The sequence below is a fragment of the Cupressus sempervirens genome, chromosome 6 (genome assembly GCF_028749045.1).
Source record: "Cupressus sempervirens isolate cs-2001-9-10 chromosome 6, ASM2874904v1, whole genome shotgun sequence".
Lineage (NCBI taxonomy): Eukaryota > Viridiplantae > Streptophyta > Pinopsida > Cupressales > Cupressaceae > Cupressus > Cupressus sempervirens.
In genome coordinates, this window is record NC_143123.1 from 710,087,628 (window position 1) to 710,103,170 (window position 15,543).

Sequence of the window (15,543 nt, forward strand, 5' to 3'; positions counted from 1 at the left end):
AGATATCAATTAAAAGAAATTAAAATTTGATGTTTCCATTGCAAAATTTCCTCCCTCCCAAACAACACAAACTGCAAAGAACATTGAAGAAACAAAACAAAATAACATTACATGTACCCAACCTAAAGTCGATAAAACAAAACAAACTTGAGAAAAGCACAAACCCAAAACCGGAAGAAGAAACCCAAAGTGGCCTACAAACCAGGCCGACTATTATTTGACCCTCGAAGAGTTAAATTGCAGAGTATAGCCTACCCCAAGCACACGTCACGAATTACAATACACACAATCCTCCACAATTCCTTTTCATAAACAGTAAACAATAATTTTGATCTTACTCCATGTTGACAAATCCACCGAGTCACAATTTATTATTTAATTTCTTGAATGAGACCCCAAGCGAGATGCTTTGCCGTCTTCGACTAACTCAGCAACTTGAAGAAATTCGGGCTTGTTTTATGATCATTATAGCTGTAATCCGAGGCAGGGAGTTGTAAGAAGAGTAGCAGAAGCCTAGTAAGTTGATGTTGGAAAGGGAATGGGAGAGGTGATATTGGGTCCCCGTATTTACAGTTGCTGCAATTGCAGGTGCCATATTGCTGAGCACGATGATATTATCTCCAAAGCTTTTCAGGTCCAAGAAGCAAAATTTGATTTGTCTCTTAATAGATGCATAGGAGAGGAAAAAAAACAGAAAAAATTAATCATTATTATTATTTTTTTTGTATAAAAGATCCACACGAGGAAGTATTTTGATTATTTTGATTGCCTAGAAGAATACCTATGATTGTGCTGGCTTTTAATTAATGTTCTTCCTTGAAAGGACATCCACAGAGCATTTTCCCTCTCCTATTCGTAGAAGAATATTTACAGAAGTTATTTTACTAATTTGTATGGTTTAGAAGAAAATAATAGACATAGATCAAAGGTCTTTTATGTGGGCAATTTTTTCTCGTACCCTAAAGCGTCTTTTCGTGTCTGCAATCAAAAGAATTATGTGCTTAAAAGTGTTTATATGCTTATGCCCAATTTTTAGAGTCTGGACTCTGGACCATGAATGTGGGATAGGGATCATGGACATAAACAAACAAACATATAGAAATTTGAATCGCTGAGTGCTAGTGTAGAAAATTTTCTTCCGATTCTATTTGATTGGATGACGGGTTTCCATATTAAGATTATAGAAAACTGTACTTTCCTTAAGATGCAGTGGATTTATTTGCAGGTTCCCATGGGGGTTTGATCGATTCTGTTCTATTTAGCATTTAGTTGGGATATGATAAATGTTGAGCTTCTCTAAGGAGGGGAATGCAGTATCAAGCTTAGGTCCCTGTTAAGCTAACGGGCTACACCCGAAGGGTTTCTAGTCTTCTGAATTTGTCTGGGACTTGTCCCTAGCTTTGTCCAGCTGTAGCCTACATTACTATAGCTATTTAGCACAGGGAGCATGTTTGGCCGGGATTGAAACTAGGTCATCACAAGGGCCAACTATCTATTTTGCTGCCTAGTTTGTTTCAAACAACATTCTTCCAATAGTTTATGATTATTTGCGCCCTTCAGTTGTGTTTTGATTTGTGTATGCTTTCTTCAATCGCTGGCAATTTGTTGAGTTTTCTCAAATGTGTAGTTCCTAGCATTTTGTTCTTTTTTAAGATTTTATTTGTAATTAAGGTTTTTATTTGGCTTTATTTTTATTCATTATTTACTTTCTACTTTTCCTTTTAGATGTGAGAACAATCACAAGAAAATCAGTACTTGTTGTAATGGTTAAGGAATAGAGACTATGTAATGGCTCTGATAGGTGCGGTCCAATCATTGCCGTCTCTTCCTCTCCCTGCCTTTTGGTCTTCCACTGAGAATGAAGAATATGGATATGTGTAAAAACAATCTGATAGCTGCTGATTGCATTGTACTGTGAACTAATTTGAATAAGAGACATTGCCCTGCTTGAAGAGTGGACATAGTCCAGACATTCTGGATGAACCACTATAAATCTTGAAGTAAGCTTTTGTACTTCATTTTCTGTCTGGTAGAGTTTAGTTTTTATTTTTCATTTCTGTATTTTCTTTTAGCTCAACAATTGGTATCAGAGCTCGTTAAGCTTGGTTTGTTTCTAGAAATTGATTTATATTTACTAGTGCCATGGACAAGGGAAATAAATGGAAAATCAAAAAAATTGCTGGGCAGAATTTTGGGCTATGGAAAGTGCAGATTGAGTCATTGCTTATCAAGCAGGATTGGCAACCTGCATTGCTTGGTAAAGAAAAGGGCAAAGGTTCTATGTTGGATGAGGAGGGACAAAATGGTTTTGAAAGCAAGGGCGACAATCTTTGTCGCACTCTCAAGCAATGTCTTGTTTAATTTTTGAGGAGAGGATAACGAGAGAGCTGGTTGAGAAATTATCTTCGTTATATAAGATACCTTCAGCATCAAATAAAGTTTTTATAATAAAGAAGCTATACAATCTAAAAATGAAAGAAGGGGGAGTGATGTCAAATCATCTAAATGAGTTCAATACATTAGTTACTCAATTGATTTCAGTTGGTATACCTTTAGATGATGAAATAATAGCCCTTTTACTTCCGAACAGCTGAGAAGGGGTAGTAATGGCTGTGAGCACTTCAGCAGCAGCCAAGAATAAGCTGAAATTCGATGAAATTGCAACCACACTTCTTAGAAGAGACATGTGAAGGAAGAACCAAGAATCTTACTCCTGCGATGCTCTCCCAGCTGTGAGCACAAGCAATCGAGGTAGAAGTCGGGAATGAGGCAAAAATAACAACAATGAAAGAGGGAGATCGTTTCATCATTCAAGATCAAGGGACAAAAATGGCACATGCTGGTTTTGTGGTAAACCAGGCCACATAAAGAAGCAATGTTGGAATTACAAGAAGGCTCAAAATAAAGTGATGAATGATGGTGTACATACTGCAGCTGTTAAAGATGATGGAGTTTTGGTACTTGCAGCTGATGACACGAATGCAAGTTCGTGGGTTCTTGATTCCGGTGCATCCTTTCATGCTACTCCATATTGGAGTGCTTTCACAAATTATAGTGAAGGTATGTTTGGTAAAGTTTTTCTTGGGGATAAAAAGAATGTGACATTGTCGGCAAAGGGGATATTTTATTGTCGCTGAAAAATGGAAGTAAGTGGCTTTTGAAAGATGTTAGGCATGTTCCTACACTTGAGCGTAATCTGATTTTTGTGAGTCAGTTGTATACACAAGGCTGCAATGTTAATTTTGATCTTGATTCTTGGAAAGTCTCAAAAGGTCAATTAGTTTTGGCTAAAGGAAATAAATCAGGAAGTCCATATATTTTAGGGTGCAATGGTGAATTGGGAGCAACCATGGTGGTTGTAGATAGTAATTTTGAACTTTGGCATAAGAGGCTTGGTCATATGAGCAAAAAGGGGCTTGAAGTAATGCTTCCAAGAGACCAGCTTCCGGGTCTTAAATCACTCGATTTGGAGCTATGCGAACATTGCCTTCATGACAAACAAAATAGAACAAGCTTTGTAAGGACGGGTCATGAGAAGAAATCTTCTCCATTAGAGCTGGTGCATTCCGATGTTTTCGGTCCTACAAAGGTAACTTCAATTGGTGGTGCAAATTATTTTGTTACAGCCCGAGTTGGCCTAGTGGTGGAAAACTTGTACTCTTGAAAGAGAGGTCACAAGTTCAAATCTCACTGGGGGGTAGGGTATGTACGCCTCGTTTGTAGCGCCAAGCGCCTCTCGAAAAAGAGTACGAGGTAGTCCCATATCACTGTCACCATGCGTAAACCCAAAAACTATGGCAGTGTCGTGGACTATAAAACCTCCTTTCCTTTCCTTTCCTTTCCTTTTGTAAAGTTTGGATTTACATGTTGAATAAAAAATCAAAATTGTTTTCGAAATTTAAAAGTTTTTAAGGCTATGGTTGAAAATCAGATTGGCAAGAAAATTAAATGCCTATTAACCGATAATGGTGGTGAGTTTTGCTCTTTGGAGTTAGATAGATTTTGTGTAGATTATGGCATTAGACGTATTAAAACAGTCCCGTATACACCTCAAGGAAATGGTGCAGCTGAGAAGTTGAATCAAACTATCTTGGAAAGAGCTTGGTGTATGCTATCAAATGCTGGTTTGGGGAAGAAATTTTGTGCAAAGTTGTGCAATACTGTTGTCTATTTAACTAATCGCATTCCGTCATCTCGACTTGATTTCGACATTCCGGAAGAGAGATTGACTGGTATAAGGATTTCATTTAATCACATATGAGTGTTTGGTTGTGATGCTTACGTTCACATTCCAAGAGAGTAAAGAACGAAATTGGATTTTAAATCCAAACGATGTGTATTTCTAGGGTATGGTGAAGATCAATTCGGGTTTTGATTGTGGGATCTGATTGCAGTTGGGATATTTTCAATGAGAAATCTTTCTCAGGTGTAAATGCTTAAAACATTTCTCCTATTGATTATATACAGTTTGATTTATTTGATAATGGAGAGTTTACTAAGAAGACTTCTCAAGTCACATTTAATCCTATTACTACTATTATGTCTTCACAACAACTTGGGCTTCACAACAACTTGGGCTCCCCACTTATACAAAATCTGCACCTTGCACAATACCAGCGTTGCCTCTCCTTGCTAATACACGCACAGTAGATACCCCAACTACTGGTCTTGATTCATCGCAGCCTCCACATGGGTCTGTGGCTTCATCTTTGTCACCCCATGGGGTTCCCACAGAGCATTATACTCTGTTCCAAACACCACTTGAAACTCACCCTGCAGTCAATACTCAATATTCCCAATTTACTACCCTTGGTACCTCCACGTTGTGCAGTGATCTTTCCGCACAACCTTCATTCTTTGTGCCTACCATTTCTACTCCACCACAGGCCAGCTGTGATGTGCCGCTCTCTTCGTTTGACCACACTAACCAACCATACTTAGTCCCATTCAGGCCTCCCACAACCATATTCACGCTCCTTCTATGCCGAGTAGTAATTTACCTTTGGAGCACAATGGTCATTCCCATGTTCATATCCTGCAGTATACACCCTCCACGCTGCCTGGATACACAGTGCACACTTCACAAGTACATCCATCTTCTGCTCTCACAAACTGATCGTTGGGAGAATCCCTTGCATACATTGTCCCAACTCCCACGTTGACTGGACAACAAAGTGGTGTGCCCATGCAACACTTCCAAACCTACACTTGTGCTCCTATGCTGGGAGATCAATTCACACCCAAGCACATGGATTCATTTCAACCACAGTCAGCAGTTTCCTCTCTGCCACACATTCGGAATCCACAACACTTGGACTTGGATGACCCAACACACTCAAATCGATATCAAGCTACAGAATAGGGGACTAGTAATGTCCAAAGCAGTTCTCACATTTAAAATCAAGACATTGAACTCGATAGTGGGAATAATTCCTCTGCTGGAAACATAGAGAGCATGAATGAAGCACCCTGTCCAATAAATGAACAAAATACACACCTCTGAAGATCTACCAGAGAACGCAAATCTCCCAGGAGAGTTGATGATTATGAATTACTTTTTTCTTTATGTTTTGATCAGGTAGAAACTCAAACATTTGCTTGCATTGATGTTAATTTGGTGCAATGGATGGATGTCATGAAAGATGAAGTGGAGTCTTTACATGCCAATCAGACATGGGATTTGTTTCCTCTTCCTCCAAATCGTAAAGCTTTGAAAAACAAATGGGTATACTGGATAAAAGAGGAAGCTGGAGGACACAAAAGATGCAAGGTTAGATTAGTGGTGAAGGGTTTTGCTCAACAATAGGGTGTTGATTTTAATGAGATTTTCTCTCTAATGGTAAAAATGCAAACAATTCGCTTGGTTTTGGGCATAACAGCAGCTTGGGATCTTGAGCTTGAGCAACTTGATGTGAAAACAACATTCTTACATGGTGAGATTCAAGAGGAGTTACATATGGAGCAGTTTGAAGGCTTTGCTAAACATGGGCAAGAGCATTTATGTTGCAGGTTAAAGAGGAGTTTGTACAGGCTGAAGCAAGCTTTGTGACAATGGTACTTGAAATTCAATAACTTCATGACTCAACAAAATATTACTCACTACGAATTGGACCTGTGTGCTTATTACAAGAGGCTTCCAACTGGTGAGTTTGTGATTCTTGTACTTTATGTTGGCTCTTCATTTTTCCATGAAAGATTTAGGGGCAGCGAAGAGGATTCTTGGGATGGACATAATCCGAGATAGACATAAACGTGAAATTAGATTATCTCAAAAAAAATACATTTTAAAAGTTCTAGAGAAGTTCAATATGTCAAATGCAAAATTAGTTGCTACTCCATTGGCTGATCGTTTTCATTTATCTTATAAGATGTGTCCTTCAACTATGGAAGAAAAACAGGAGATGGATAGTGTTTCTTATTCTTCAGCAGTTGGGAGTTTAATGTATGCAATGGTTAGCACACGTTTGGATATTGCTTATGTAGTGGGAGTTGTGAGTGGTTTTATGAGTAATCTAGGAAAACCTCATTGGCAAGCAGTTCAATGGATTCTTTGGTATTTGAGAGGCACCGCTTCTCATGTTTTATGTTTTACTAGAAAGGCTCCTCATATTTATGGTTATGTTGATTCTGATATGGCTAGAGATTTAGACAAAAGGCGGTCTACTAAAGGCTATGTGTTTACTTTTACTAGGGCAGCGATTAGCTGGACTTCTCGTAAGCAACAAGTTGTTGCTCTTTCCTCTATGGAGGCTGAATACATTGCTCTAACTGAGCGGGCTAAAGAGCTGATATGGTTACAACGATTGCTTGGAGAGTTGGGGTATAAATAATCCCACTTCACTCTATTTTATGATAGTAGGAGTGACATTCACTTGGCTAAAAATTCAGCTTTCCACAGTCGCACAAAGCATATAGAAACGAGATTTCACTCCATTCATCATGTTCTTGAAGAGGGAAGACTATAGTTAGAGAAGATTGATACAAAGGTTAATCTGGTTGATGTGTTAATAAAGGTTGTATCTTGAGAGAAGTTTGAATTTTGTAGAGCTTGTCTCGGCATTGTCATGACATAGCCACAAGCATTCCAAATAGGGGATATCTCTGTACAATAATGATTGGACTTCAAGTCAGAGATTGTATGAGTTGAGGAATAGAGAATATGTAATAGCTCTGACAAGTGCAGTCCAATCATTGCTGTCTCTTCCTCTTCCCTGCCTTTTCGCCTTACACTGAGAATGAAGAATATGGATATGTGTAAAAACAATCTGATAGCTGCTGATTGCATTGTACTGTGAATTAATCTGAATAAGTGATATTGTCCTGCGTGAAGAGTGGACTTAGTCCAGACATTCTGGATGAACCACTATAAATCTTGGTGTTAACTTTTGCACTTTATTTTCTGTCTGATAGAGTTTAGATTTTATTTTTCATTTCTGTATTTTCTCTTAGCTCAACACTTGTTCCCTTCCAAGATAAGGTTTTGTCTGAATTTTCTAAAAATATTTGGTTAACATGGTTGTATTTCTCTGTGGAAACACCAGTTTCAGTTTTAGACTAGTTTTCATTCATTTTGCATCTTGCACAGTGATAGCAAAACTAGCTGTTATGAGTTCCTCACAGGTTCTAAAAGTTGTTTCTGTTATATATTTTCCTAGTCATTATGCAATTCATTGAATGTTATAAGGTACACCAAATTGACAAGCACAGAGGTTGTTTTGTAACCTGGGGTGGTTACAGCAATGTCTCAAATTTGTTAGTAGAGATAGTCATTTGATGTGTACATGTAACTACTAAATGAATATCCTCTACTAATCAAATGAGGTTTCCCACACAGAGATTCAAAAAAGGTTATTTTATCTTTGCAGGTTTTAGCAAATTTGGATTATCCTAAACATGGAACAGAAATAATTGAAAGGCTAAAGTATTTGATTGAAACAAATATCACAGTTGATTATGGGTCTCACTTTGGTCGGCTTGTTCCCTAGAGGAAAAGACCCTAGGTATTTCAGAATTAGTGGCCTTTGTGATACAGAATTAGTGGCTTCTGTGAGCTGGCTCAAAGTTAGATAGCTATTAAGGTGTCGACCGTTCAATGTAAGAGATGCATATATTCTTTGGGGTTGTATCTTAAGATGAATTTCTAAAATGTTACTAGAAATCATAAAAACGTGCTCCTTGAGAATTGAACACAAAGAGGCATATAACACACAAATCTAGGTGTATACTACAATTTTTATAGTACTGATTTCCACATACAGAATATATTTACAGTCATTCCAAATATTATGGCTATTTAGAATTTAGAACTTTTATTTGTTTTGCTTCCCATGACAAATTATGAACAATAATCTTTTATAATCTTTTGTTTAATGGAAACATCTAGAACTTAATTGGATGATCAAAGATATAGTATCCAGTATGGATACAAGAAGCATTCAACTTACGTATGGTACTGTTGGGAGAGGATTGTGTATTTGTTCACAGAAAAAAAAGTCATCAAATATAAAAAATACACATTATAGTACATCTCATATGCAAATATAACTGAAAATTGAGGTGGAAGTGAAGAATATTGCCCCAAAGAACTTTTAAAATGAGGTATGTATGTATAACTTAAATTTAAAGCTGGAATAGAGAATAGGACCCTTAAGAATTTTAATAAGAGGTTTGTCGGTATAAATGAAATTTGGAGTGAAGAATAAGGCTAATGAGGATTTTTTATAAGAGGTAGGGGCTTTCTTCAGTTAGGTTTGGCATGATCTTGTTGTCTTCCTTTCTTAGATTTTTATCTCAAGAGTTTGCCTTCACGGAAATGAAGAAAAATTACAACCACACAAGATTAGTCTGCCTGCATCATCCTGATTCCCAGCCATAGTCATATCTGAATAGCTGTATCCACCCTATGCCTCTTTTGTACTCCAACCGATTTTTTAATGGGTGCATATATCGAGTAATTTAGAGAAGAATATGAATTGCAAAGCTTGGTGCCAAATGTGGCCATTGACTTTGAAACCTGTGTGATCGCTATTAATCTATGGCAATTGTGAGGGTGTAATTAGAAAAATCTGGCAGGGATAGTTACTATGCTAAGGAATAAGCGGTTAATATGCCTCCAAAATAAAGAGCATACTTACTGAGGAAAGAAGGTTAACGTATTTCAACAGAAGCTCTATTTCTAATAATATGCTTCCAAAGTAAAGAGGATGCATAAAAGTTAACATATTGCAACAGAAGCTCAATTTCTAAAATGGGAGTAGTATCTGAGAGAAGTTTGAAGCCTTCAACATCCCTTATGATGACCTAGTTTCAATCTGAAATGGGAGAAGTATTTGAGAGGTTGTAGTATTTGAGAAGAGTGGGAATATATATAAAGCTAATTTTTTTTCTGAATATTATAGCGTCTAAATATTATTAAATTCATGTGCATTATATCTAAACGAAAGAGAGAGAAAAGTAAAAGGCTAGTTGGACTTCCACAAAATGTCTAGTGAGTTCTTGCTGATCTGGACTATAAGACCAATACAAAACAATTATTCTGATCAATCAGAAGATCTATAGAAAGACATGCTTTTCCCAGAATCCACAGAGATGAGTAAAGTGCTTCTGGAATTAGCCATGTAAAAACGGTTTTGCATCAATGTTTCTGAACACAATAAGAAGAACCATTAAATAAAGCTTCCACTTTGCTAATCTTAAGTCAATCTAAACATTTAAAACTGCATTGACTCAAAAACTACACAGTTAAATCCTGATAGCAATAACACATTGCATTTATAATGTTCATTTCTTAAAGGTGCATCGAACTTGTGGTTTGTTTGGGCTACGTAAAATCATTTCAAGTAGGGAGGGTCTTAAGCATCATTTAGTCCAATATTATGAATTAATAGTTCTAAATCTCAAGCTATTTTATTTTTTAACAGAGCTAATGCACAATACAATAATTCTGTCAAATGAGCTTTGAATTGTTTGGGAAATAATAGCAGCACCACATCCACTTGTTTATTTGTATTACAATAGTGATAGCAGAACAGGATAGAAGAAAATAAAACTACATATTTCCATGTAATTTATCAAATCTGGGAGACGGACATTATTCAATGACCAAAGGACTGATTATTTTATGCAAACTTAGGGTATCAAACTTTATCTTTTATTACTCTCTCTTGCTTTTGCCACCCTCCCAACAACAAATATACAACATGGAATAAAACACATCATTAAGCAACTCATAATGATTGAATTTTTAACTGTCTGCCCGAAATTCTCCCTTTCACATGATGTGTTTTTTTTGAAAAGTTTGATTAAATTATATGACCATCAACCCTTTTTATGGGATCTTAAAAGAAGTACCAAATCTCAATAGAATAAAGTCAAATGACAAATAAAAGCCCGACTGAAGGAAAGTAAGAAGAATCATCCAATGGAGAGAAATAATGTCAAATGTGGAAGCTGGGTTGACCTTTGGGAGGTAAAAACCCTATGCAAGAAAAATTAGAGACCCCTTAGATCTTTGACTGCTAATATTAAAAACAATTATACTCACAAACATGGTACAGGGGAGTTAGCTTTAACTTGAAGCATTAATTTTTGTGACTACACTGCAATGGTGTTAAAAATAAATTTAGATTTTTTATTTCCCCCTTGGCAAACACAAAGTAATTTATACTTAATATTCAAGACTGATTTGAATGGTAGAAGTGCAGCATAAATTTTAACTTTGAAGAGACATTGATTTGGGGGATAAGGAATGAGAGGATTGAGTAGCCAGTTTTATCATATCTTATGCCATTGATTTGTGCAGTAGAAAGCCAGGTTTTAAGTTATAACTTGTGTTTTTTCTGAGTGAAGCCAACAAATGTTTGTGTTGGTCCCTGGCTAGATGGAATCTTCTATGGTATATTTAGTGTCTGTTGGGCCTATGTTGGTATGGTTGGATTTGTAATACAAGAGTCATTGTTGACACTTGACATATATCTCTTCAATCAAAGACAACAGTCATTCTTGACACTTGACATATATCTCTTCAATCAAATACAACACTCATGCTTGACACTTGACGGATATGACTTTAATCATGAAGGTTGCTTGGGCTCCTGCTGTTACTTTTAGAAGGATATCTCCTCATTAGTTCTATCGTAAATTTTCGTGTTGCTAAACGGATGGACTCTCTTGTAAGTTCCTTCTGATAATCCATTACTCATAAGGCAAGAAAAGTACAAATCAGAACTCCTAGGTTTATAGAACAATATAGGATAGAGCTCTCAAAAAGCATGCTCTGATATTTTTACTTTGAAAATGTTGAAAACCTAGAGTTGCTTCTGCCTCTGGAAGTAGGAGCTCGTCTTCATGTTTTCAAGCGATGAATGTCTTATTGGTCTTCTTGTTTTCTTTACAAAAACTGATACAAGTCTTTCTTTAGCAGTGAGATATTATTTAAAATTTTAAACTCATTCCTTGTGCTGAGACCCTTCAGGGTCATCCTCTAAATTGAAACTTCTAGCTCATTTTACTTTCTAGTCAAGGTTTGATCATCCTTGTTTTACTTTCATACTGGAGACGTGTGAGAAGTCCAATATGTTTTCATTAGACCACCAAGAGTTACCTCATTCAGTACACATTAATTTGTGAGTTCATAATGTACACACCCTATGATTGGAAGGAGTTTGGTGACGCAGTCAAATATAGAAATTTTCAAATTTAGGAGTTTGATCAGATCATATTATTGCCTTTTTTCCTTGCTTGAAACCCTCAATCTTTCCTTCAATTATAGTTACTTCTTTGGTTTGCCTCTTTTATTTTCACTCTTCCTTTTTTGAGATATCTTGTTTACATGTTTTTTTTGTGTCTTCTATTCCTCCTTTTTGGACAGTCTCTAGATGAATTCCCCTGTTGTACTTTGGCATCCTGAGGAACCAAAGGTTATGCCCATTAACTTTTGATGATCACAGACTTGTTACACTGTCAAAGTAGGGAGGCCTTTATGTGAGTCAACAGCAATGCAGAGACTTATTTTTTTTTGATGGAGGGTTCAGCGCTGCGAGGCATGAAGCCTGCAAGCTACCAACCAGCAAAGGCTGCCGCATAGACTTTTTAGGGACCCCATACGGGCCCACTAGTGCCAGAAACCTCTTCAGCTTAGAGCCAAGGACTGGGGCGTCCACGCTGTCAAAATCATCCGGGGCACGATCCTGGCCTCATCCCTTATGATGTCGGAGCCTTGCACTCAACAAGACTTGATCTCTGGTGGGCTCTTTGTGAGCCATTCAACTTCACCAGAAGACCAAGGGCCACTTTTGAACTGTGCCATTTTCCCATATTTGGCAAGTTAATGTTGTATGCACCCTGCTGGTGTGTCTGGAAGCCACATGACTAGTGTCACACTAGATCAAGTGTTCGCACAGAAAGACTGAACTGAGCACAGGAAGTTGAAATTGTTTTTTGCAGACAAGTGAGGCCAACAATGCAATATTTAAAAGGTATCTGTTCTGCCCATGAATACAGGTCTGTTTCATGGAATAGGGTATCCTTTAGGAGGCAAGGCCTGTCTTCCTCTGTAGCTTTGAGCTGTTTGATTTCCATGTTATAGCTGTTGTCATATGTTGGAAAAAAGACTTTATGCACCGTGGATAAGTGCATGATCTTGCTGACCCCTTAGCTACTTATATAAGGTTTCACATAAAAGGTTGATAACATGGTATAGATTTTCGTGAACCTCATTAGCCACTGGACTATGGGTGTGTTTCTGATTTTGTTGTATTGAAGAAAAAATTTAATTTTGATATTGTGAATAGATTTTACTAGGACAGCAGACAGTAATATTTTACCTAAAGTCAGGCATCAGTAAACAGATCATATCTAGCCGCCGCATCCATGTACAATCACTGTTCTCTGGGAGGGTAGAAATTTCCTTAACAGTTTTGTGGTGCATTAACAACTGTGGTGAGGAAAGAAGTAGGTTCTGTGAACTAAGAGATGCCCGAATGCATGCACAGCATTTTAACAAAGAACAGAGTAGGTCATCAAAGAGAACTTCTTATCTCACAGAAAGGTTTGAGTCAGAGGGGCAGCTGGAGAGGCATGCACATTGGAAATGTAGCTACCACCAAAACACATGCAAAAATGCATATACCAAAGTGAAACTAAATTCATCAAAGCTTTTATTGAACTTTTTTAGTTTTCCAGAATTGTTTTTGTTTAAATAGGATGGAATCTAGTAATATCTATCTTTTAGTAGATTTCAAATTGATACAGAACTTCGAAAATATGTTACCTAAGTTGAGGACTATATGCAGATACGGTAGCTTCTATTAAGAATAGTGATTAAAGTTCAAACACCTATTACCTAGTTGGGGTTGAACCAGAGTCCAGAGAACCGATTCAGCATCTGCGTGAACTGAATGCCACTGGCCAAAAGCCATAAATCTGTATATCAGGAATCTATGGCTCAAAGGTGACAGGTTATGTTAACTTGATAGTTTGAAGGTCCGGAGGAATGCACTTTCCAGTACAATAACTTTTAGTTTTCATGTTAAATACATCTCAATTTAATTTTTAATTTTTTAAACATTTTTTTATGATTTTGAATTTAGGGCCTAGATCACTTGGCCATGAACTTGAAAATGACACAAGATTGTTTCTACTCATTAGACTTCAATTAATTGTCCGTTTTACCCATTATATCTACGCTCTTTGATTTATAGGCTTTTTCTTACTTAAATTGATGTACTAAGTTTGCCCTATTTTAATCTCTGCTGGGATGGTTGATTTCCTTTGTAGGGTTTATTTACATCTAAAGATTGAGAGCTGGCTTCTTTCTCAGAATCTTTTATGAATGATTGTACTCGTTGAAATTCCCATTTGTGGTCGACAACTTTTGACTGTTAATATATTATCTGGGGTATTGCCAATATGTTCAATCAAAAGTGTAATACATCTTTTATGAATGATTGTACTCGTTGAAATTCCCATTTGTGGTTGACAACTTTTGACTGTTAATATATTATCTGGGGTATTGCCAATATGTTCAATCAAAAGTGTAATACAATACAATTAATTGTGATTTTAATCTATTCAATTTCTAATAAAAATATAATCCTTGTTTTCTTTTGAAAATTTTCCTATTTTGTTTTTGTTTTTGCAATATGGCTGCTTATTGTTATTTTGGATTAATCTTTTGGGATTGTTTCTGAATAATTGCTATTTGTAATTCTTGTGAATCATATCAACAAATGATGCTACACACATAATGTAACTTCATTAAATAAATACTTCAGTTTATTTTTGATTGGCAAACCTCAGCATATGCCAGTCCAGTGTGTAAGAGCACAAACGATGGAGGGGCCTTATTTCCAGCAGAAATATAGTTAAAAGTGTGCAAACATGGTGGTACGGGAGAGGCACGGAGACTACATGCCCACTAGCCTCAACCATTTTGAACCCTGCTGGCTGCCATAATAATGCTACAACTTAATTAACGCACCATTTCCTTAATGTCAATTATTTAAGTTGTTCTTGACAGTAATGTTACCTCCAAGATATCTGGAGGATGCAATTTATAGAACTTTCAACTTTAGATCCATCTAATTTATCCAATTGAGTTGGTGTAAAAGGAAAAGTTGTTGGGAAACACTGATCATGCTTTTGCTAAAACAAGCATTATTTAACTGCAGGGAAGAAATGGGAGAGCATATTTGTTTGGGCATGTTGTGAATGTTACGACGGGACCTAAGGAAGACAGGCAACTCATGACAGGCTTGCATACTGTAGCTGATATATCTTGTTTCCAATGCCGGGAAGTGCTTGGTTGGAAATACGAGAGAGCTTACGAGGAATCGCAAAAGTATAAAGAAGGCAAGTATATTCTTGAAAAAGCAAAGATCATGAAAGAAAACTGGTAATGCTCACCATGATGACTGACTGATACTTGCAAGCATTACCACTGCATTAAGTTTTCAGGGTTCAATAGGATCCTCATTTATAAAGTTTGAGTTGGCTTCTTGGTTCTTCCCTAAGGTGTTCAGAATCAATCTTTAGTTATTAAGGCTGATTTGTTACCTGCTCGGGTTGGAATCATTATGTAAAAAGTGGAAATGTTCATGGATGTTATGTGATTGAGCTCTGGTGAATATCAATTGGTACTGTGAATTGTGGGCTGTAAAGAATTGCTGGAGAATTGGGTTACATGGGTTTTTGGTATATTGCCAAAATAAGCTCTTTGAATTTGTAATTTATTTGTCAAGAGCGCTGAAATAAATCAAAATGTAAATTATATGTGGGGCTGTCCATTTATACAGTGCTTGATTCTGACAATTACAATGTATGTTCGTTTCATTTAGGTTCAGCGAAAATGTTAAAAACTAAAATGCCTTACACAATTATTTAAACTAATTAAATAAATCCAATCAGTTAACCTCAAATTAACTAAAATAATATAGTTAAAATTGATCATGAAAATTAAATAAAACTAAAATTTCAAATGAGTAGGGCTGCTTTAGGTATTTGATGTAATGTACCCAACAAGAATTTTATGCAAAACTTTTACCA

The 15,543-nt window shown here is 36.6% G+C and overlaps 1 protein-coding gene across 1 annotated transcript; it reads left to right on the forward strand.

Moving 5' to 3' along the window:
* The first annotated feature begins 359 nt into the window (after positions 1-359).
* Positions 360-15,270, forward strand: LOC149554257 (protein yippee-like At4g27745). Its single transcript, XM_089789467.1, has 2 exons — positions 360-634; positions 14,670-15,270. Exons 1-2 carry the CDS (start codon positions 539-541, stop codon positions 14,895-14,897), a joined length of 324 nt encoding a protein of 107 aa, XP_089645593.1. The 5' UTR covers positions 360-538; the 3' UTR covers positions 14,898-15,270.
* Positions 15,271-15,543: the final 273 nt, after the last annotated feature.